This window comes from Hippocampus zosterae, chromosome 4, assembly GCF_025434085.1.
Source record: "Hippocampus zosterae strain Florida chromosome 4, ASM2543408v3, whole genome shotgun sequence".
Lineage (NCBI taxonomy): Eukaryota > Metazoa > Chordata > Actinopteri > Syngnathiformes > Syngnathidae > Hippocampus > Hippocampus zosterae.
The window spans coordinates 20,372,100-20,397,621 of NC_067454.1; the positions used below are offsets into that span (position 1 = coordinate 20,372,100).

General features: G+C 41.1%; 2 protein-coding genes across 6 annotated transcripts in view; one reads left to right on the forward strand and one right to left on the reverse strand.

Annotated features, from left to right (window-relative positions):
• Nucleotides 1-25,522, forward strand: part of apip (APAF1 interacting protein) — a 239,912-nt gene that overhangs the window by 104,165 nt on the left and 110,225 nt on the right. For 3 of the 5 annotated variants that reach the window (XM_052063356.1, XM_052063351.1, XM_052063358.1), the window contains exon 1: nt 13,368-13,371. The exons of the other annotated variants lie outside the window; for them this stretch is intronic. The gene's annotated coding sequence lies outside the window, so the exon portion shown is untranslated. Of the gene's footprint in view, nt 1-13,367; nt 13,372-25,522 lie in introns of those variants that run through there. 5 annotated transcript variants of the gene reach the window in all.
• chst1 (carbohydrate (keratan sulfate Gal-6) sulfotransferase 1) lies at nt 475-5,194 on the reverse strand. Its single transcript, XM_052063229.1, has 2 exons — nt 4,956-5,194; nt 475-3,801 (listed from the first exon to the last, which is right to left on the reverse strand). Exon 2 carries the CDS (start codon nt 3,753-3,755, stop codon nt 2,478-2,480), a length of 1,278 nt encoding a protein of 425 aa, XP_051919189.1. The 5' UTR covers nt 3,756-3,801; nt 4,956-5,194; the 3' UTR covers nt 475-2,477.

Genomic DNA, 25,522 nt, shown 5'->3' on the forward strand with positions numbered 1-25,522 from the left:
GAAAAAGAGAAGTCGAATACTACCGCAAGAAAAGAGATGCTGGTGTGAACCAGTGTGTGTGATGTGTATGTGGTGGTTTCAGCATGTTCATCCAAACGCTTTGATATTTCTTTGCTGATGTTTCAAAGGCATGTGCATATTTTGTGCTGTATTTTTTCAGTATTTGCCATACTGTGTGTAATGTATTATTTCAAGCAAATGCAGATCAAAATGATCCATTCCATTTTATTTCATCGATCACAGGGTTGCTCAAGTTCAGTCCTTGAGAATGCCCAACCAGGCTGTTTTTCCCCTCCTCCAACATACCTGATTCAAATGATCAGGATTGTTATCAGGCTGATCACATGAACCAGGTGCGTCAGAAAAAGAAAGCATATAAAACCGGCTGGATCACCGCTGATACACACGCACGCACGCACGCACGCACGCACGCACGCACGCACGCACGCACACACACACACACACACACACACACACACACACACACACACACACACACACACACACACACACACACACACACACACACACACACACACACACACACACACACACACACACACACACACACACACACACACACACACACACACACACACACAAGAAGCAACTGATTGGATGTAAAGGAAGTTCATCTAAAATTGATATTTAAAAAATGGTATTTAAAAAAATAGATGTCACCTCAATCACAAATTACACTGACTACCTTTGGTCAAAGTAGCTCAAGCAATCAGCACATAATCCGAGCATTACAAACTAGTTTAGAAATGAAACGTACACCAACAGTCAGTCATTTCAAAGGTAAAGTCAAGTGAAAAACCAAAAGTGAGCGCTGAAGGAAAGGATTGTTCCCATGAGAGGCCCGTAGCAAGAAATCTGTGGACGATTGAAAAACAGAAGGAAGAGAGAACTTGTCTCTATCCAGCCTTGATGCTGAGGAGGATCAAAAGGTTTGTGCTCTGCATCTCAATGGACATTGGGCCACCAATACAGATGAGCATTCATTCACATGGATTATTTCGTGGGTAAACTATCGGTCATTGTACCTAAATTAATGGGTGTCACCCAACCTAATGACACCATCATGTGAACGAAACTTTAACTTCAGCTGTTTACACATTGAACTGATAATTAAACATTTGTTTAATTATCTTCTTGGGTGATTTTAATTTGGTCTAATTTGAAACATTTGAATACATAAAGAAATTATGTTCCAAATGCCCCATCAGAATTTTGGAAATCCTGCACAGCTGCAAAAGGGGTTTTGAGCTCTTTAAAATGTGTCTGCAATGAAATATGTACAAGCTAGAGCTAATTGCATGTTAAAATAAGAGCACACACACTGGATTATTTCTCGATAGGTCTGGAATTCTGAATTGTTTTACAAAAGTCGGCAGATTTAACATGATTATATACACTGTATTCAGTCCTTGACCTTTTCTGCTGTATCGTTGCATAGTTCAACAGCTTTCCTATTGCCACTAAAATGATAAAGGGTTTATCTCAAATGATGACAGCTCATTGGTGTGTAATACATTTTAGACCTGAGGCAATGCTGTCTTGAAAAAGGAGTCCGTCCGATTGTCTTTGGGGGGAAAAACAAAAGTTTTTTCAACGGACCACACATCAGTTGTAGTCGTAGAAGTAGATGATAAGACACTCGAAAAAGTATTGATTACTTAAGAAACAGAAACAACAATTCGTTGGCTATTGAGCTGATAAGTTCACATTTCAATTTTTGCTAAGACAAAAGGGAGTGGATGTATGGAAAATGTCATGATGTCACTCCAAATGCGAAATCAAAAACGAATATGAACCATTCTTCTATCTAATCAGATTCTGTCTACTTTTAAATCCTTATAAGTGTCAACCAACACCCAGGCAACCATGTTGGAAAAATGTGACTTAATCTATAAATACGCAGTGAGTAGAGATTTCAGAATTAGCTCTCATTAGTACCGTATATTTGTTTGTCACAAATGGATGTAAATCCTCTCATCGTCGCAGGAACCACTTATGACCTCCACGCCTGTTAATCCAGAAACTAAAATTTCACTTCTTTCTCAGCAAAACCTTTCATTCTCTATTTTACGTGCAGAGAAACACTGAAAAGTTGCCTGCAACATTCACTATTTATTGCACAGTTTTGTCATTCCTTGTAAAAGAAACAATGACCCATTCCATTTACCGACACATTTTTTGAAGGGCAACATTTTTACTTGCATACACAGAGTGAATGAAGACGATGTCCTGTTAATGGGGAAAATAGAAATGACAGATTTGTAAACTAGCTTGTTTGCTCATTTAATGTTTTAAGTGTGCTGTTAATTACATTTGGGGATCATCCATAGTCCCTTTGTGCATTCAAATTCTCATTTAGTGCAAACTTGAATCGACAAAAAGCAACAACCAACCAATGACATGATAAGGCAACAATCATCAATATATAAAAATAGTCACCAGGGAACTATCTTTTGTTACAAAAAGGGTGCAAAGGTTTTGTCTCGCACCAGTGAGATAGACATGTTTTTCAGTTCTTCGACCGACCTCACAACCTTGTAACCGAGTTGGTGGAGAACCTTTTGACACACAGTCTGAGTGTATTCTACCATGTCATAAGAGAGTTTCAAGCGCCAACTCTCGGCATTAGCTGCTGAGTCTCGTATTGTACCAAATTTGTGTTTCGCTGATGGTTCATTGCTGCCGCGAGTGTTTGCATGTATCCAGCCTTCCACATTTTTATCCATGGGCAGCCCCAGATAGTCATAGATCTCCTTTGTCTTCTGGAGTGGATTTTTCGCCAGATCTTCATATCGGACCAACATATATTTACCTTTCAACCAATACGGATGGCTGAGACCAGTTGAAACAGAGTTTCCGTAGTCTTCACAGACAACAGTGAGCTGACTCAAATCAAGATTATAGGGCTTTCTCCCCGTGGCCCTCCATATACGCCACAGCCGGTATGTATCCCTGAAGGTCTCAATCCGGGAAGATAGGATACCGCGGGGGTCTCTGACCAGTTGGATCACTTTGATATTCAGTCTGGGATCCTCCAACAAGGCGCGCAAATCCCCAATCTCTGGCACACGGACAATCTTGATGGCCACATGTCGTTTCTCCCGACAGGCTTCAGTTGCCAAGGTCATGTTAAGAAGTGCACATTTCTTAACGCAGTCCCCCTCTTCCACATTAACATCCGATGGGCCAAAGGCATCACATACCGGTTGTTGGCACAACGCTCGGCTTGCACCACGTCGGAAAAGTTTGTCTGTGGTGTGGTTTGTGGGAGTTGGTTTGATGTAGCTCTCAAGGAAATATAGGTCACAACCATACAGGCTTCTCAAGAGGTCTCGGCTAGCCCCCAACATCACACGACGATCTGCTGTGTTGTGGCTGTGGGACAGACGGGGGATCAGTGTGGTCTGGACATGATAAAGAGGTTCAAACAGGTAAAAAAACTCTTGGTGCTGGTTGAGAAGTTGGCCAACAAAGGAGGAGCCGCTACGGGTGGTGGCCAAGACCAGGATGTGTGTCTTGCGGGATGAATTCATGTAAATGGTAGGGTAATCTTCACAGCCAACTGCCCCCCGTTCAAAGGGAGGTTCGGTCTCCTGATCCCCCAGACCGCAGTTCTGTGGGCTGGGCAATGTGCACAACTGGAAAGGCTTGGAGGTGAGTGTACGGATGGCCGTGTACTGGATGGCGATGGAGGCCAAGGCCAGCAGGACCACTGCCTTCCAGGAACATTGCATGGCGGAACCACTTCATTTAGACTCAGGCATCGACGACAGATTCTCCCTGCAGACAAACAATTTGCAGGGGAATGAAAAATGTAAAAAACATTTTGGTAAATAGTATTTTTGCTGTGCTGTACGTATGTACGTATGTACGTACAGCACATTTGACAATAAGTTGTATTCAATTCAATTCAATTAAAATTTTCAGTGTATGCAATTCAGTAGTTTTGAAATGAATGTATTCTTTATTTTCCTTAATTTAGAATCAAAAAGTGGACTCAAGAAGCAGTTGCATCACTCTTAGGTTTTAAGGTGACTGACAATCCTCACATTGCAGACTTTGTATTACACCCGCAGATCTAGTGGAAGTGGAGGACAACTAAGAAGTCTTTGAAAAAGAATCATATCCTTCAAGTGAGGACAAGAATCCCATTGAAATAGGAATGGTACACTAAAAATAACTATAAGCTAACTGTATTAGTAGCCTCACTTTCTGTCAACTCTATCATCCATGCATCAAGCATCATGGTGGCCTGATTAAAGATACAAATATATACACACACAGACACACAAAAAACAACCCTCAATGAGAGTAAAGCTGCACAAACAATGTCACGTCAAGGGGAGAGGTTGCTCCAAGTGAGAAAAAAATAATTTCCAAAACAGTGAATCGCAGGCGTGTGCCTTCGTGCACGAAGCTTTGATGATGTACAATAAATAAAGTCTCTCATCATCCCCACATCTGACAGACAGCATTACCTTTGTCAGGTCCAACTGAGACTACATTTTGTATTACTTCAAATTCTTTCAATGCAAGTTAAATATACACTGCCTTGAAATAATGAAATGAGCCTGCCTTTTCCATGGATAAATTGAGATAATGGAGAGTCTGTGAGCTTACACTGCTGATGCCTTGTACTGAGGCGAATCTACATGGGAGCTGATTTAAAACCCAGGGTGAGATTTCCACCACATAAAGCTCCCATAGAGCCTACAGTAGCCCATGTAGATTGCCGTGAACAGGTTGAGCTTGCTGATACGCTGATGTGAGATGGAGTCATCCTCAGTAATGCTGCGATAAGGCAGCACGGCACGAACGAATGTATCCCACCCAATCAGCGAGTGTTCAAAAACATTGCGTTGAATTGTGCGCGTATGCAGTCAAAACCCTAACATAACATGCGAGCAATGACTGGATTTATCCATTTGTCTCACCTTTTTGGTAGCAGGAGTGTTCTGATGATGCTCCGGGCTCACTGGTTCCCTTTGGTGCTCATGTTTCCATACGCGCGCTCCCTTCTCGAGTGGAGGGCAGAGCGGAGTGGCGTATAGTCTTCTTTTTAATAATGCGTGTGTGTGAGGTACACAAGGACTGATTGTCTGGACCACCCAGACCCCTCCTCTTTCCACCTGCCTCTCTCTCTCTCTCTCTCTCTCTCTCTCTCTCTCTCTCATCCCCCTCTCTCTCGCTCGCCCCATCCCTTCCCCCACGAGCACACAAACATTCGTGGATACACACGTTCACCACGGCATCATCATCATCTTCATGCTCTGTCCTCTCCTGCCATATCACAGTAACTCCCTCCCTCCCCTCCTTCCATCCATCCACCCACTGACATTTGGTCACGTCATCTCATCTGCCTTTTGAAATGTACCTGCAAACATTTCATTGCTATTGTAAACATCCATCCATCTATTTTCTCTGACTACCAGGGAGCGGTGTACTATCCCAGTTGATAAAAGGCAGAAAATGTACAAAACTACTGTATAGACCCAGACAAGCAATGCACACCATCGGTGAGTGTAAACTATAAAAGACACACAAAAGTCAGGCATGACTGGACAAATATGTAATCAGTGACCTTATTCTAAATACATATATTTTTCTTTTAATATGAATTAGTAATTGTGCGTAGTACTGACAATTCCAGGGAATGTATGGCCTGCCTGCCTTTTGCCCAAAGTCAGCTGGGAGGGGCTAGACAGGATAGGCCATATAGAAAATGGATAAATGAAAGTGTGTTTTAGTCACAATATAGCATATTGCAGATTTTCGTGTTGTTTAAGCATATTTTTATTCAATTTTTGTTTCTATTAATTATTTTTGATTTATTGTGTAGGTACAATTCAAACAATATAGTTGCCCAGTCAGTTGACTTCCCAAAACCTCTTGATGTCCACATAGCTGACTGAAATATTAATACGTCATATCAGTGTTTATTATGGTAATAAAACAAAGCACATTTTAAATAAAGTAACGTAAAAGAAGTACATACAGTGATAACATTTGCACTTGGTGTGCTTTGACTTGTTACTAGTAACTCATGTTTACTTCATGAACCTCATAATTAGGAACTAACTATTATACACTTTAGTGTAGCTATCCATCCATCATTCCAGCCATCCATTATCCAAACCGCTTTATCCTCACGAGGGTCATGGGTGTGCTGGAGCTTAACCCAGTTGTCTTCGGGCCAATTGCAGTCTACACAACAATTCACGCTCACAATCACATTTCGGTACACAATTTAGAGTGTTCCATTAACCTGCCTTGCGTGTTTTTGGAATGTGGGAGGACACGGGAATACCCAGAGAAAATTCACACAGGCATGGATTCGAACCCACAACCTTTGCATCTTGAGGCGGATGTGCTAACCGGTCGACCACCATGCCACTCTGGAGTAGCTAAATCTTGTTGATTTGTGTGTTTAGAGGACATTAACATCAAATGCCTCACTTGTATTTCATCAATGGCCATTTCCATAAGCTCTCTCCGATGTGGAGAGGCAGCGCTTATTTTCTAAAGGCGTTTCTTACATACTGTTCTGAGATAGAGAACCTTTCATGCAAATATAGGCCCATTAAGTCACATTCATTTGATTTAACCTTTGCTGAATGGTACCTCACTTTGCCAGGGGAGTCTTGCAGAAAAAAAGGCCTGCCTGTGTTTAGAATGGTGCCAGAAGGAGGCCAAAGAAGCAGCAGCTAAAGCTCTGATTCCACAGCAGTCCCCAGAGCATTGATGTCAATGAACCCAGCTTGTGGGAGCCATGTCAGGGGACATGCTTGCACAAGGAAGCCGAGCATCTGCTCCAGCATGATAGCCTTTCTCTCTCTATTATAGTAGAGGAACATTTGTTTTCGAGGACGGGATGCCTGGATTTATAGCTTGCTTTTGTGTTTGCTTAACTATAGTTTCAAAATAAACAAACTACACTTGCATAAATAAACACATTTTTTTAATTAAGAGTACTCTAACGGTCTCAGTCAGCATCATGATCTGTAAAAGGCAGACTGTTTTAAGTTCTACATTTAATTGCATTCAATTGTGCAGGTGTTCCAAATATAGTACCTGCTGAGCGCATATCTAAAGGGGTGTTCACACGGCAAGATTTGGTCCGGTGTTATGCCGGGGCAGGTGGTTTAAAAATTTGCTCCGGAGCAAATGCTCGTTTGCGAAGCAGCGCCGATGTAAATTTGCATGTTTGAACGCAACTGGGTTAAATATGCTCCAGAGAATGCGTTGCTTTCTTGCTCTGTCGGACTTCCGTCATGTGTTTGTTTAATAACGACATAAGACTTGGCTGGTAACATCTTTCCTTTTGTAGGAGATTGGACTGTCTCTGAGTTGTTAGTGTAGTTTGTTCCTTTGTTGTGTGTTCACAACCCCCCGCCACCCTTATAATTTATTTTGTGATTTCCTCTCTTGATTTTCTGTTTGCCGCATTATGTGTTTGCTTTTCTGAGTGTCATTGAAGTCATCGTTGATTTAAGTTTTCGGGGGCGGTCACTCTCGAGCAGAAAGCACGGAGACCGAGAAAGAGACGGACGTGCCTGTCCAGTAGTCGCTTGAGTTGTGCATATACAGTATGTTTTAAAAAGATCAACATGACAGCTCATTTGTTTTCTGTCGTTTTGCTCCGCTGCAGAAACTGCCGTGTGAACTCAAGTGGGGCTGCACTGACGCTGTGCCGGTGCTGGCATGCTCAGCGGCTTTGTACGTGTGAACGCTCCACTCAATTTTCTGTGGTGCAAAATATATCACAACAAACTACATTGGTGCAGCGCCGGAGCAAATGTGTGCCGTGTGAATACCCCTTAAGATATTCAATTGAGATGGTGTAGTCCATTAAAATGGCGTCACGTGGTCAACGGGTTAGCACGTCCGCCTCACAATGCACATGTGCAGGGTTCGATTGTGGGTCCAGCCTTTCTGTTTGGAGTTTGCATGTTCTTCCTGATTTTCTCCCGATAATCTGGTTTCCTCCTACATTCCAAAAACATGCATGGCAAGGTAATGGAACACTCTTTGTCCCTAGGTGCGAGTGTGAGCGCAGATGGTTGTTTGCCTCTGTGTGCCCTGTGATTGGCTGGCCGAAGACGACTGGGTAGGCTCCAGCTCGTGAGGATAAGCGAATTAGAAAAGGAATGGATGGGTGGATAGTCCATTAAAATAGTCTTCATTTTGAAATCAAATTCTGCATTCCCATAGCCATTTTTTTTTTATGATGGCGCCCCCTGAGTGGCTGCCTCTCCAGCAGCTCATATCCCTGTTTGAGTTTCTTTTCGTCCTTTTACTTTATTTATTACTTCTTCCCATTTTGTTTTGCGTGGTTTTGTACCCCAAACCCATGGGGGGGGGGAGAGGGGCAGCTTCATTTATGCTCATCTCCTTTATTTGCTTTAATCTTTTTACGTTTATCCATCTTGTGTTCAAACATTTAATTGAAAGATGTTTGTTGTTTTTTTTCTCTTTCTTCTTTCTTCTTTCTACATACATTCTTGCTGCTGGAGGCTGTAAATTTCCCCAGTGTGGGACGAATAAAGGATATCTTATCTTATCTTATCTTATCTTATCTTATCTTATCTTATCAAATCAAATGAATCAATACAGGTGAAGCAGTCTCTATATATGTCATTACTTTATTCCAAAGCAAAAAGAATGAATAAAAGCTATTGCACCACATGTAATTACCGGGATGTGCCTGTCATGTTTTTCTTGCCCGAAGCTGATCTGTTGAAGAAAATGGGTTCCGGGCAGCTATTTGGTATTCACCACAAACAAGAAGTACCCAATCTGCCTGCCCTTCACTGAATATGTAAGTGACCTGAAAAAGCCCACCTCTCACAGCTCTCGAGTAGCAATGGTACTGCTTGAAATTCCAACTAGACATCGGTCCCTCAGGATGAGCTTTATGCAGTGTAAATACACAGAGCTTCGGCTGTCGTTGTGCTGTACTGGCTGCTTTGTCGCAGAGCTCTTTAATCAGAGACACCATGCAATATATCTCAGTTTTCCATATGCATGCGTATACATTTGATGTATGCTTTACAGCAGAGGCCAAGATAACAGAACATAACCTTTGGAACATACACGTGCACATGCACACAGATACATAGAAGTCACCGAAATAAACACACAAAGCATTTAATTCCTTAGAGGCATTAAATAGTTTTTGCTGTGACTTACGACTGGCTAACACAATAATCTTTGGAAAATATACATGAATAAATACAGATATAAAAACATTCACTGATAACACTAGGGAGCGTGTGACCGAGGCTGCCATACCTGTCGGCGCCTGATGACGTAGATCTGATATTTACGCATAATATATTCTCCCTTTGTTGGCATTGTGATGAAGGGGTGAGTACATGCACATCCTAGTTCAGAGGTTGGAGGTTAGAGGTTTGAATCTGGGCACCAAACATGGTCAACAAATCCTGTAAATAAGAACAAGCTGGATGAACAATGTTCATGGGCAGGTTGTAACGAAAAAGAACACTAGCCTCACACTGGGTATGAACAGAATGAACGTGCAACAGTTAACAGGTAGGTAAAACACACAAAAGGACATTCTTCAAGGGAATAAGAAACAACAAGTAATGTTAACGGTAAACAGTAATTATGAAAAACTGTTCACTATGCTTGGAAGGCAAACCTCAACTCCCGACAGTGCTATATAATGCATCACAGAGACCAGCTGCTCACACTGATATGCTGATATACAGTACATACGGATTTTGAGCTGCATTCATAGCTACAGAATTATCCCAAGGCAGCTGTATTGCTTTATGAGATTTGTAGTTTGTTTGTCATTCGTGCTTCACATCTCATTAAACCCCCCCCAACCCCCACCCCAAAAAAACAATCAACTATTGTGTTGCGTTAAGGAATCGTTTCCCGGCATGCTTGACTTGTACTTTCAAATATCAAAGTTGACCACAAGGGCGATTCTAGGAACAGAGGTTTGGGGGTGCTCCCAAGAGGTCTGCAGGCGCTACAAAGACCAGGATGACAGGGCTCTAAATTTGGAGGTTAGGGTCCCGGAGTTGTGAGGGGTGTACATCGACCGGCGGGTGGCGCAGTGTAACAGCACATACCACATCCTACCAAAAAATACTCAAACAAAAAAAATATACACTTGCAGGAAGTCTGCAAGTAAACCAAATCTAATGAAGGTTTCAGCACAGCAGAAAATGATTGCCATTGTAAAATATTTAAATGTGGTCACCCTAACTTCTGGTGAGGACGATGCAGCAGCTCCTCACGTACACATTGACAATTATTTCTTGAGTAAAACCAGCCATCCACAGTGAGTAGAATATTTATACCCCCACACCCCCCCATTTAAAAAAAACAAGGTTTTTATTAACAAAGGCAGCCTCTCTCTGGTCTTCTCATAATGTAATAAAATCAAGTCACTTGTAAATCGTGTAGTTCATTAATAGCAATGAAGATGTCCTGTCTACAATGAGGTCCACTGATATATGTCAAGTGTCAGTGTTGTTTTGAATGTGGGATAGACATAAAAAGGTCAAAAAATAAAATGAAGATTACAAACTCATACAGTACAGTATATCTAGGCTTCTCCTGTTGTCTGTATTTTTGTTTCGTAAAATAGTACTGGATGGTTTTCACACTTTTCATCCCAACACATGGGCTCGGCACACCTATGGTTGACTATATGTTATCATGGCTCTTTTATGTGTTATTTTGTACAGGCATGGAAGCAGTGTAGTTTCCAGTCATCCATCCATCTATTTTCCATACAGTGTAGGGATGGCGCTACACCGGGGTAGGGGAGGCTCCATGCCACAGATGTCTGTGTAACCCTAGTTAAGGTCTTCCAGAATTTTATTTGATTTTCTAAAATATATTTAGAATTTTTTTCAGCCCACTTAAATATTGGTCAAGCTGCCCTTTCGACCAGGAAGAGAAAAAACAAATCCTGGAGTGGTGCCAGGCGCCGAGTATAAAGTTAGATCATTGATACTTTTGGCAATTTGAATGACACTCTAATCTCTTGCAGGTTTAGGGAAGCACATGCTTGCTTGTGTCAAGTGTCAGGTGAATGTTTTTGGAGCTACGTTAACGGTCTTTATCTTTACTTCACAGATCAATTTTCATGCTATTCATCAAATGGTTTCACTGGCAACAGTCACTGGACCGAGAGTTGGATGCATGCAGTATGCTCTAAATTGTCAGTGGGTGTGAATGTGATTTTGTGTGGTTATTCGTCTAAATGTTGCCTGCCATTGGCTGACGACCAGAAGAGGGTGTACACCGACGCTTGCTTGGATTTAATCCGGCTCTCTCGCATCCCTTGTGGGGAGAAGGCATTCCCGAAATTGGATGGATGGTTTTTAGCCCTTAAAGGGTGTTATATTCATGTATTCCGCAACTCCTAACAACAGTCACGTGATGACGCTGAAGTGTAAAGTTGCGTGTCATCTTCATAAGTATAAGAGATGTGAAGCACCATAATCTGTGCAAATGGCAGCATGTGGATATGAAATAGAAGTGATTCAAGAATGTTTTAATCAACTGTGTCAAATGCAGCACTCAGATCGAGCAACACCAAGATGGGGTGTTTGAAGGCACCGTAATTCAGTTGTATGTCATTTAAAACTTTGGTAAATGCAGTCTGAGTACTGTGGTGTGGTCGAAATCCAGACTGAAGTGAATTAAAGAGATTGTTTTGCATCATAAACTGTGAATCTGTTGAAAGACACCGCTTTCAATCATTTTTTGCAAAAATTGAAGATTTGATATAGACCTGTATTTATTATTGTATAGACCTGTATTATTGTTGACACAGAAGTGATTTTATTACTGCAGTTTTTAAGGCCACGGGAACCTGCCCTGATGGAGAGAGAATTATTCTCTATGAGGAATACATTTGGTGCTATGCAAACAAAAACGTCTTTGAAAAAATGGGAAGGCAGCATATTAAGACAGCATGTTTTGGATCTTAACCTGAAAATGATTTTATTTCAAAGTTGTGTTATCTACAAAATTGAAAAGATGATGTAAGATTATGGTAACTTGAGAAGAAGCTGGCACAAGTCATGTGATTTTTAAGTCCAGGGAGCCATTTACTTTTTGTCTGAACTATAAATGTTAAATACGACTTAACACTGAAAACGATTGATCACTGACACAATACATCGAAATATATTGTTGAAAAAAATAGACCAAATGCATATTGTGATAAAATATATAATTTGTGCAAAAATGTTTTAGAATAAATAAATAAAAATACTGTATATACAGTATATATATATATATATATATATATATATATATATATATATATATATATATATATATATATATATATATATATATATATAGCAACTGGATAATTCAGTTGATAAGGCATCCGTTTGGCATACGGGAGACGGTGGTTCGAATCCCGCTTGCGGCAAAAAAAATGAGCACATAACACCATCCAGTGTGGGTCCTTGGGCAAGATCCTTCACGCTAATGCCTACCTCATACAATGATGAGAGACAATAAAACGAATGACATGCCGGCTCAGACGTCGCCCGGCCAAACAAGGTCTGCGTCAGGTGCTGGGGAACCAGAGCACCTTGATGAAAAATGGGCTACTGGAACAAAGCGGAGATGGGCGAGATGCGATAACATGGCTCTGTTGGAATGCTACTACTCAAGCAACCCTAGTCAGAGGGGTTACATGCAGAGAATGTGGGCTAAATGGTTACTTCAAAACCCACAGTCACGGTTAACCACGAAAGAACTAGTAGCTCAGTGTTCCAACATCCACAAACGGAAACTGCTGTTACAACTTGAGATTGATGAGGTACAACGCAGGTTCCATGGTGAAGGGCCCCAGGCTGCCAGATCAGAGGAGGAGGTCATACAAGATATTGGGAGGCAAGCCCCAATGAATGCAGATGATGAGATTGGGTGGCCAGCCCCAATGAATGAAATGCTGAGCGAGGCAGCAACTGACCTGAAAGCTAAGATCATGGCGAGAACGAAAGCTGGGCAACCTAGAAACCGATTACAACGGCTATGTGAAGTACCATCTGAAAGTCTCATAGAAAGTGTGAATGCAGCACTGAGGGCGATCTCTACGGTAACGATCACAGAAACCAATGAGCTGATATACGCTTCAGCATCAGTGATCCTGGAGACTCTGGAGCTATAAGAGCAACCATGGAAGCCATGAGATACGTTACCCACCATGGAAAAGACGGTTGGAGGCTAAGATCAAGGCGGCCCGGAAAGATGTGAGTCAATTGACGGAGGCCCAGAGAGGTGTGATGAAAAAGGCCGATACCCGAGAGGTACATCCAGATGACCACTCGAGCACTCGAAACTGCCAAACAAAGGCTCCTTGTCCAGTCGCCTAAAGCGGTACACGAAAGAGAATGAGGCCAGACGAATAAACAGGCTGTTCGCAACACAACCTGCGAAAGTGTACGCTTAGTGGCGGGGTCCTAACCAAGACTGGAAACTGAAAAGTACTGGAAAGGCATATGGGAGAAGGAGGTTGCACATAACAGCAGTGCACAATGGCTGGTGACCATGAGAGAGGAACACAGCAACCTCCCTGAACAGAACCCGGTTACCATAACAGTGGCAGACATACAGGAAAGAGTCTCAGATATGAAGAACTGGACAGCACCAGGCCCGGACATGGTCCACACCTACTGGCTAAAGAAACTCACAGCACTCCATGAGCGCCTAGCAGCACAAATGAACCAGCTGCTGAGGGATGGGACTCACCCAGAATGGCTAACCGAAGGGCGAATGATACTGATCATGAAGGATCCCTCGAAGGGTGCAGTCGCATCCAACTATCGGCCAATAACCTGTCTCTCCACAACATGGAAGCTCATGTCAGGCATCATTGCGGCTAAGATAAGTGGACACATGGATCAATACATGAACGAAGCGCAAAAGGACATTGGTAGAGATACCAGAGGAGCCAAACATCAGCTCCTGGTTGACAAAACAGTCGCACAAGACTGCAGGTCCCGACGTACCAACCTGTACACAGCTTGGATTGATTACAAGAAAGCCTATAACTCGATGCCACATACATGGATCACTGAATGCTTGGAGTTGTATAAGGTGAACAGGACCCTAAGAGCCTTTGTTGCAAACTCGATGAGGATGTGGAAAACCACACTTGAAGCCAATGGCAAGCCACTTACCCAAGAGTCCATCAAATGTGGCATATACCAAGGTGATGCACTCTCCCCACTGCTGTTCTGCATAGGACTGAATCCCCTAAGCCAAGTAATCACCAAGACAGGCTATGGATACTGCCTCAGAAATGGAGCTACAATCAGTCACCTCCTCTACATGGATTACATAAAGCTGTATGCTAAGAGCGAAAGAGACATAGATTCCCTGATCCACACAACCAGGATCTACAGCAGCGACATCGGGATGTCATTCGGGCTTGAGAAATGTAGTCAGATGGTGACTAAGAGAGGAAAGGTAGTCCGCACTGAAGGGGTCTCACTCCCTGAAGGAACAATAGGAGACATTGAGGACAGCTACAAGTAACTTGGTATACCACAAGCCAATGGCAACCTCGAACTGGCAACAAGGAAAGAGGCTACGGCCAAATACCTCCAGCGAGTGAGACAAGTCCTAAGAAGCCAGCTCAATGGCAAGAATAAGACCCGGGCAATAAACAGCTATGCCCTGCCAGTGATCAGATACCCTGCAGGAATAATAAGGTGGCCAAAGGAAGAGATTCAGACCACGGACGTTAAGACCCGAAAGCTCCTAACCATGCATGGAGGGTTCCATCCCAAATCCAGCATGGGAGGACAAGGGACCATCATGGGAGGACAAGCCCCTACACGGGATGTACCATCGGACCATAACTGAAGTGGCTGATCTCAAGAAGTCCTATCAGTGGCTAGAGAGGGCTGGCCTGAAGGACAGCACAGAGGCACTCATCCTGGCTGCTCACGAGCAGGCCTTGAGGACCAGAGCCATCGAGGCCCAGATATACCACACCAGACACGACCCAAGGTGTAGGTTGTGCAAAGAGGCACCTGAGACGATCCAACACATAACTGCAGGGTATAAGATTCTGGCAGGGAAAGCCTACATGGAACGCCATAACCAGGTGGCTGGCATAGTCTACCGAAACATCTGTGCGGAGTATGGACTGGAAACCCCAAGGTCAAAATGGGAAACACCTCCGAAGGTGGTAGAGAATGACAGAGCAAAGATCCTGTGGGACTTCCAGGTCCAGACTGACGAGATGGTAATGGCGAACCAACCAGATATCGTGATCATAGATCATAGATCAAACTAGATGAGTGGTTGCAACAGATCCCGGGAACAACATTGGACATCTCAGTCCAGAAATGTGCAGTGCTGGGAACAGCAAGGATACTGCGCAGAACCCTCAAGCTTCCTGGCCTCTGGTAGAGGACCCTGAGCTGAATGAGGGACGGACACCACCCGAGGGCTGAGATGAGGATTTATATATATATATATATATATATATATATATATATATATATATATATATATATATATATATATATATATATATATATATATATATATATATATATATATATATGTGTGTGGTCCAAATAAATAATAAGATATATGCTGCATAGATTTTATTGTTTGTAACCATTGTAAAAAGATGGCAATGATGCAGCGTGAACGCATTTACAGGATTGTTACTGCCCAATGTGAACTCACTGTATTAAGCCCTGGCAACATCTGGCAGACTGGCATAATCTGGACAACATCTGGCCACCCCAATGAGTAAGGGAGTTGAGAATAGTTTCATAAAGTACAGGCAAAGCTCAGGTATAAAATAAACATGGCTGTAATGAAACAGCAAGGACAGGTTTCCTCAGACCAACCTGCACTATAATTACTAACAAAGACGTCCAAGGCAACAAAATCCTTCCACAACCCACAAATCCTGCATTCATGCCACAGCCACCATTGGCTATTGTGATTATTATTTTTTTACCCTAGCAGTGAGCTAATGCCCCTGTTCTCTAAATGTCCCAGTCCCAAACTGTCAGGTGTTGCTGGAATTGGGATGAATACAATTTAGTTCTCAGTAGCTCTATCTCAGTGTGCACCAAGAGCTCTGCTGTTCCAATTTTTACAGATTGAGACCTCCCAAAAACCTCTGACAATCGTAATAATGCTAATGCTGCTCAAATTCTACATCAACCATTGGATTAACATAAGCTTCAGATGGTGCTGGGAAATCTTTATCCTTACTCTGTGCCTTTAATCATTGAGCATGCCAAAAATTTAGTAGCCTACAGCTGGCGGCTGGATATTTGCTGAATGTCAGCGGAAACAAGCAGATTAACAGCAAAAACTAAGCATGACATGCTTTTATGAACAAGTATTCATTTTTTTCTTCAATTGACCGCCTAAACATGCATGTTAAACCGATTTAGCAGGGCACTGTAATTAGTGCATAATGGATTGTCGTGAAGAATTAATATTTTCACAAACATTTTGTTCAGTTTAAAAGTATTTATAATTCAAAACAGCACTATGGGCACAAACTCCAACCATAATATGCTCCATATTTTCAAATAAATACTTGTCTGTCAAATACTGTGTCAAAAGACAAAACAGAACACCACAATGTCATATGTAGGTGAAGTGGTAAAGGTATTGGTATATTTTTCAACATTTATTAAAAAAACACTTGAAATTGTCCCGAGGCGTAATTGTGAGCATGAAAAGGTTATTCTTCTATGTGTGTGCTGCAATTGTCTGGCAACCAGTTGAGAGTGTACCGTACCCTACCTTCTGCACAAAGACAGCTGGGACAGGCTCCAGCACACCCTTTGTGAGGATAAAGAGGATCCGAAAATGGATGGATGAAAATGAGAAAAGATCAAGCAGAGATATGAACCCTGAGCGCTATTTCTACACATGCAACGTGTTGCCTTGTGTTCACTAGTGAAGCTAAAAATTGGTGTATTTCTCCCAAACTAAATTCTTCACCTTAGTAGCTCCTATCTCATGTGTGCGTCCTAAGGCAATCCTTTTCCCAAGTACCAAAGTCGATTTGTCTTTGTCACATTTAAATAGTAATAACACTTTAAATCCCCAATTTCTTCCTTTTGCTTATTACTCTCCCGTGACTGAAATCTAGACCTGGGTAGCAGTGATAACAGGCATAGTGTGTAACCCAGATAGCCCTCTCCATGGCCAGAGACACAAGCTTTCAGTCCTATTGGGAGTCTTTCAGGGTGAATATCGACCGAATGTCATGATGTTTATTTTTTGGACTTCCTCTTCCACTTCAATAGCTTTGTTCACATTGATCAGGCTTTAGTCAACTCTCTTATTCTTCATGCTGACAAATCACAATGATATTCTGAATCATTAAGTATCGAACATGATACAGTTTTCGTCTTTCTTACAATGTGTCATGCTGTATTTAGAATTATAAGTAATGAAATCATAATGGAGCCTCTCCAATTCAGTTGTGCTGAGGAAAGATAATGTGCATCTTATAGCACTCCACTTCCTTGTAATTTTTTCTTAATTTTAATTAATTTACCGGTAATTGAAAACAAAAATAAAAGCAGAAGACCTGAAGCAAATTTGTGGTTGTCGTAACAGCGAAAGCACCTCGAGGTGCCAGTTTTTCTACTCTAAACTGGCATGTGAAAAGCATGTGTAACGTGGAATGATTCATTTAGATGTGACAGATGTCCCAAAAGACAGATTAGAGACTTGTTTGTCTAACAGGCTAAAAGGGAATGAAAGCCTTCCAGAATCATTTTGGCCTAGCAGGGTACCAATCAAACCTTGTATTTTTGTTTTATATACTGACAGGCCAAGAGATTCTCTGTAATTATGTAGATAAGGGAAATTAAAGTGGTGTGCTCTGACTGACCTGTGTGTTACAATGTGTTAGAAGAATCTATGAGCAAAAATGTATCATGTTTAAAGTTTCATTTATTTGGGCACATCGAAGCGTTTGGGTGCATATCCAGCACCCCCAAATGCCTACACACAAAGGCGCCGGCCACCTGGCCGGAGGGCTGTTGAAGTCCACGATTAGCACGTCAATATAGGTGGGAGAAGGCGAAACTCGGTCACAAAAGGGGAATGAATAATTCGGGAACAGCGGTTGAGCAACAAAAGACGAGTTGAGAACACCCGTCGCGCCCAGACGACATTGACCATCCGCAAAGTCTACAGCATGCTAATTCGATGTAGACCAGCCAGAAAAGGCGCCAATGTACTGGTGGTTCGAGGTTGAAAAACAGGTAACCAATCACTACTGAGGTGCAAATATTGGGGGCAGTGTTTTTCTTGTATTTTGCATATGTTACAATAAAATGTGGAACTCGCGGAGACGGGACTTTGAGTGTGATCGCGGAGCAACAACCGTCGTTCGCTCTCAGAGGTCCGCTCCCGCCGATATTGAAGACAAGTTTCCTGTGTGCCGAGTCGTTCCTTTAACTTTGTCCGAGAAAATCTCTGACACAATGACCTGAAAAATTGGCCTCTCAGTTGTGTTCTGTAACTCATCAGCTTGCTGCTTTTTTTGTCCTGGGTACAGGCTCAACTGTTTGGACTGTAAATGAAAAGCATATATAGTCCAAACACTTAGTCTGTACCATGATTAATTTATGGGATGGGGAAAAACAAATGCTTTTCTTGGAACTTAGTTGATTTTTTTGTTTTTTCATTCGTATTCACTGAGCTACAACTGTATCAACTACAGGAAATCATACTGCCTATCTTGGAGTAAAGATTGAAACAACTGCAGCAACTTTGCCCAAATAAGGCATTTACATTTTACGTCTGTAAAACACACATTGAGCCAGTTCCTTTTGTTCTGATAGAGCACGTTACATTTCAACTTTAGAAGGATTATCTCAAGGTATTGTTAGGGTTGACCCACATTTTTGCCTGTTGCCATGGTAATCAACACCCAAATCTGTGTTTCAATAGCCTCACTTGGCATCACAGAGACTCTTGGAAAAGCTGTTGGGTGGTTGTGGTGGACTTTTGTTCACTTTAAAGTTACTGTCAATATATATTTGAACGACATCCCTATGCTGTATAGTGTATATGAATCAGACACGTATGGCTTTTCCCATTTTTTATTCATGAGGAACAAATGTCAACTATGCCGAAAAATGCATGCAATACAAATTGTACAAAATATTGTATTTGACCAGATTGAAGACTAATCTTGAAAGATTTAGCAGTCATTTCAGATGTATACTGTAAATATCTGTTGTGTTGCAGACCACTTATAAAATAAACATTATTATTATTATTATTATGACTATTCTTTTTACCAGAGTAGTACTTTAGTAGTCGTAGTCATAGTACCGGTCGTCATATGAGTAGTAGCAGTAGTACAGTAGGACTGATGCACAGTCAGGGACGGCAAGGCCTTCTTTCTCTGCTGGAACTAAAACATCATTAGAAGCACTGACCTACGGTGCTCTCTAAATATCTTCATTGAATTTGTAGTACTTAATGCCTACTGCCCAAAGACGGCTGGGATAGTCTCCATCGCCCTCTGCGACCGTTGTCAAGATAAGCGGATTGGAAAATGGTTGGATAAATGGACAATTTATTTAATAGTTTATTCATGTTGGTAGTAAACTAGCGAAAGAAATTAGAGACCAATAAATAAATATGAAAGAAATAAATTAAGAACAACTCCTCCCCTATGTTGCTCAGTGCTCTAAATTATATACTGTAGAAATCATACGTTAAAATGAGTTTTAAAAAAAAGTCCACTGACTAAAGTCCATTGATATGACATTAATAAAAATAACATTTTGGAATATGTAGTGCGATCGTTCACATACATTTGTAACCTGTCCTTAAACACTGGTATTTTTCCATTGAAAATGAAAACAGCAAAATGATTTCAATTGACAAAGGTGGAGAGAAATATGTATTTACTCATTTTATACCAATATCATTAATGCCACAGGTCTTTTAAGGCACAATCTTTTAAGCAATAACCAATATGGTTTCAGAGTAAAAAGATCCACCTTTATGGCAGTACATGAAAGAAATTGCTAATTCTGTAGCATAGATAAAAAAGTACCTTCTTCTTTAAGTCTTCCAGCCCTCCCCCTCCATTCCCACTTCGTTTTCTGTCCTTTTCCATTTGTTCCTGTGGGAAGTCCTTTCATATCAGAAAGAGGTAGAAGCTTAGCATTTACATGTGTAGAGAGCCATCCTGCAGCACCTGTAAGGCCTTTATGTCGACACTCAATGTTCAGTGTCAAAGTGTTTTGTGTGTCGGCATCATCTTTCATGCCTCATTAAAGATTGCATGGAATACTACAAAGGCTTTTACCACGTTCTACTACTATAAATAGTAGCCTTCTGATTTGAATAATCAATGTCAGCCACAGAGCAGATGGTGTTGAAAAATGATTGTGTTTGAATGTATGCACCATTAAAAAAGTGAATGGGACCAAAGGGGGGGAAAAAATATATTCTTGCAAGGATATTTCTTCTGTAAATACAGTCTGTGTACATTCAGCGGCTTGAAAAGTTTTTTTTTTTTTTTTTTTGATCACCAGCCACTGTAGCTACTTAGTGTTTCATCATCTTTTGATGAAGTCCAGTAGGGAGACCGTGACAATAGTCAAGTCTACTGGAGATAAAAGCATTTCAAATTTTCTCTTGGTCCTCTTGGCGCATGCAACCCTTATGTCTGGATATACTTTTTAGCTGGTAAAAGGTTGTTTCAGTAGTTTATTTCATACGACTGCTGAAAGCCAGTTGTGAGTTTAACAGGACCCCTAGATTTCTGACATGGTCTTGGTTTCCAGGTTCTTTTCTAACAGCAGTCCTTTTTATTGCCGAAGCTGATATCTCTGTTTTGTTTTGGTTTAGCTGAAGGAAATTTTGATTCATACAATTGTTAATTTGTTCTAGACAGTGACACATTACATGTATTGAACTGATGTGGTTTGGGGACATTGATAATATTATCTGCGTATCTGTGATAGTCAACATTGGCGTTCTGAAACATTTGACCCAAAGTTAATATAATACAGGCTGAACAGACGGGGTCCAAGGACTGAGCCTTGAGTGACCCCACATGTCATGGCCAGTTGATCAGATTCAAAACTTCCAATGGTCATAAAGTAACTACTTTCCTCTAAATAGGACCTGAACAATTTAAAGACATTTCTATTTAATCTCATCTAAGTTTCCAACCTGTTCAACAGTATTTTATGATCAGTTGTATCAATTAGGCACTGAGATCAAATAAGACTAGCACCCACACCTTCCCTGAGTAAGTGTTCAATCTTTTGTCCGTTGGTACTTTAATAAGAAGTGTTTCAGAACTGTGATGAGGTCAGACTCCTGATTGGAATTCATCAAAAAGTCAATTTAAGTAAAAAAAAAAAAAAAACAAGCGGAGTTGATTAAAATCCATTTTCTCAATATCTTGGCTAAGAACGTAAGGGTTGAGATGAGTATATAATTTGCTAACAAGGGACGTTCAGTGTTAGTTTTTTTTTTTTTTTTTAGAAGGAGCGAGATGGCGGCTACTTGCCCGACTGAAGTGTGCATTTGATTAGTTGTTGTAAGTCTGTTTGAACAGATTTCACAATAGGTTTGAAAAAGATGCTATTGAATCAAGTTGATAGTTTGAAGTGATGCTTTATGGTTTTTTTGATCCACTGAAGCAAATTCTGTCATTGTAATTACTCCAGTTTGTTATTTTTTTCGTCAACATTTTTCTGGGTAATTTTGCAGGTTTGTGACAATGTTTGACCTGAAGGATTGTACTTTTTTGTGAAGAAGCAGGCAAACTCATTGCACTTATCTGTTAAGAGATGTTCTGGTACTATTTGATATTGGAGGATTTGTGAACTTGTCTACCACAGCAAATAGTGTGTACAGGTCAAAATGAACTTGGAGTTTAGTATTTATCCACCAATGGTGAGTCCGGTGGTGGGTGTTTGGCTAGGTGAAAAGGCTCCAAAGTTTGGGTTGAATCCAGCATCGGATGTGGTCTGGGAGGTTGGGCAGATGAGGAGAAATCAATCTGTTCTGGAGGGAGGGATGTGGAAGAATGTGTTTCATTGTGGCCTTGTTGGGCCTTCGGAGTCGAGCCAGACTCTCATTTTATCTGTTGTTGTGGATAAACATGGTCTTTGTATTGGGAACGTGGCGTTCGTGACACACACTTTGGAGAATGTTGGGAGTCAGTAACTTGATCTCCTGCTTTTTAAGATACATCCCATTGTGTTGGAAACAGCGATTACATTCCCATAAAATTGAAACGTTGTCAATAAAATTAATTGAATGAAAAACACAGCCACTTCTCAGCCATTTTTGACAGTGACATTATCCGGGTGAAGTGCTTATCCACTGGCCGGACTGTCGGCAAAGGCCCAATCAGAAATTCACAGACTGCATTTTTCATAAACGGTTAACAAAGTCTTGCTTCTGTATCTCCGACTGTATTTTCAGCACATCAAATCCTGTGGGAATTATAACCGCTCTGACACTCGAATGCTCAGTAGCGATCGTCTAGAATCTAATAGACTTTAACGAAAATATCAGACACCATGTCATTAGCAAAACACAGAGCCTTTGTGTGCTCTCTGCTACATCAAGGTTTGATTCCAAATAAGGCTTTAACACCGATAATCAGCGTTTTTGACTCAGTCACTGATCTCAGTTGCTGAAGAGTTGCACGTTCATTCTTTTCATTGGTACTGTGATCTACGGAAGCTTCCTGGTCAGGTGATATGAAGACAAACCTGTTTCATATTTCAATGCCCTTGTTTTGTTTTTGTAATCTGAAAGATGCTTTCTTTGTTTTTTTCTCCTAATGTCAAACTCCAAGACTGATTTCTTTGTGATGGTGCAACCTCTCGTTTGAGCTGACGGGATTCTTCATTAGTTTGTTGACGGTCCGGTCTTGCTGTTCGATGAAATAAGCCAATGCAAATAATAAATGCATGAACGAACGGATTAGTATATTGATGGTTAGACAGTATTCTATTCTAACTTGGACAGCACCTGTTGGCCGGGCAGCAGGAGACAGCCCAAAGAGGCAATGTTGGTCCCCATTCCCATGGACTCACTTTGCTCGCCGTAAGAAATATGTAAATGTTTTTTTTTCTGGCTAAATGACTGAAATAATGAAATGATTGCATACGTGCCAAGCATTAATGTAAGTGTGACACAATACTAGTCCTGATCGGGAGACATTTGTACCGCCTCTTGAGATGCTACTTCAAATACATTTTTCTTTTTTTTTCTTTCTTTCTTACTGATCTTGGTGTGCATGTATATTTGTATCTTCATGTTTTTACATTGTGTATCTTTTTATCTATGACCGGACCTTGAGTCTGTAATAAAGCATTTCATTCATTCATTGTGAGCTATGTGGAAGTATGCCATTTTACTTTTGTTCTGGTTGCAAGATAAGCCAAGAAGTAGGCAATCACAAAGTGGCAGAGTGAGGTGAATAGAGGAATGACAAATAAACAACAAAAGGTAAATTTTGAATATGCCATTCAAAGTGACCTCAAAATCTCATCTACGATGCCGAAACAATCATCTCGTGGCAAGTGAGTGAGGAATGGAGGTTGATACTACAAGGTTGATGAAGAGATAGTGATCAGGCTGACAAAGTGAGATGAATGAACCACAATCTAGAGGAAGCTGGAAAAGTGTGAGGGGAGCATCACACCCACAATATAAATTATGATGCACAAAACAGATGGTCAGGGGACACAAAGACATTGGCTGTGGGAGGCATCCATGACCAGTTTTCACCAGGCAATATAGTTCAAGCAAACCTTAGTAAAGTGTCAGGCGTCTTTTCCTTGTTAAATTTCTTGGTGATTTTTTACTGTGTCTTGACTCATCATCAGCATCTGCTTGACAAATACTGAGATGGACATGCAAGACCAAGCAAAACCTACACCGATTAGCAAAACTGGACTGAAACATCTGGGGTACACACGCAAACACACACGCGCGTGCACGCGTGATCCATAATTTGCATTGCATTAAAACAGCAGCACTCTCATACACAAGCAATTCTTTGGAGAAGCTAAGCACAAAACTCAAACATTAACATTTAAAAAAGAACAGCTGATGTCATTCAGGCCTCATTGGTTTTGTGTGATGACTTCTTGTTTCTTTGAATTTTATTAAGTCAAATAGTATAGGTTTTTGGGACCTTGTTTTTACCTGTTAATATACATGATAAACTAAATTACACCTCTTCATCTTTGATAACTCTCTTTGAAGGAAATGCCATCATTACAGTACTAAGAAGTTAATTCAATTTCTATTGTAAAATGATTGTGTTCTTTCACCCAAAAACCTCATTGCATCATACCCTCTTTAGGTAACTTTAACTTTAACTTAGCCACTTAACCTTATGAGTCTAATCATAATCCCACTGAATCGAAACAAATCAAATTGCTCCACTTTAAAATTACAATGTATCGAGAGAGAAAGCAGTGAGTCATATTTTATTGGCAAAATGCACACTCTTAATATTTATCATTGCTTTCCATTTGCAGTTGTTGTCGCATTTCTTATCTGCCAAAACTTTGAAAAAGAAAAGAATGTTGCCGAATTTCAACAATGACTCACAGTTTAACTGGGAAACCTTGAAGCATCAATGTGATTTTATGTTGACCAGTAACCTTTTTTGCATTGTCTTGCGAAGGTCAGGCGGTTGAATGTCAATGTTCAGATCTTTTTTTCCCCTCCAAACTCCAAAATATTTGATTACTTGGATACCTCAGAAAGTCGCTATTGAGAGAGAATGCAGTCAAGCCTTCTACCGTATAAAACCAATGAATATTTTCACTTTCCACTTAAAAAAATAAAAATAAAAAACGGTCAGTGTTCCCTGAAAACACAACAAAAAACAGATTTAGCACCAGAAGCCCAAATCTAGATTACAAAAGATGCTGCTTTTTGTGGCATGCATACAATGTAATATTGAGATCCCTGTAGTGTTTGTAATGTACTATTCATAGAGATGGCACCATCAACGGGGACACATTACTTCAGTGGAGGCTCGGGGGTGATGGTTCTCAGCCTTGACAGGATCGGGAAGACTTATTACAAAGGTTTCGCAGCTGTTTTTTTAGACACGTTACAAAGAAGGAGTGCCTGCTCAGACGAAGGCTGAAGTGACACCCGAAACTGTCAGCTCGGTAAGAGGTTTTTTTTCTTCATTAAAATAGACAATTGTCTGATTAAAAAAAAGAAACCTTAAACCTATTTCATCTGCTAAGAAGACAAGATGAACGTGATACCACTACCCGTCACCGTGTTTTTCGCCGATTTAAAACCCTCAGCTACACGGTCAACGCCTCCAGCAGAAGAGTCTCCGAGTGACCCTAAAGCCTGTACGAGTCAAGTGAGAGCCGCCAACACAAGCAAGCCTCTTCGACTCTCTTAGAAGGCAATGATGATGAATGTAAATTACTGTACGAGGCTTTAGAATTAAAGATTT

Coding starts and splice junctions, on each gene's coding strand:
- chst1 (XM_052063229.1), bottom strand. CDS start 3,755: ATGCAATGTTCCTGGAAGGCAGTGGTCCTGCTGGCCTTGGCCTCCATC.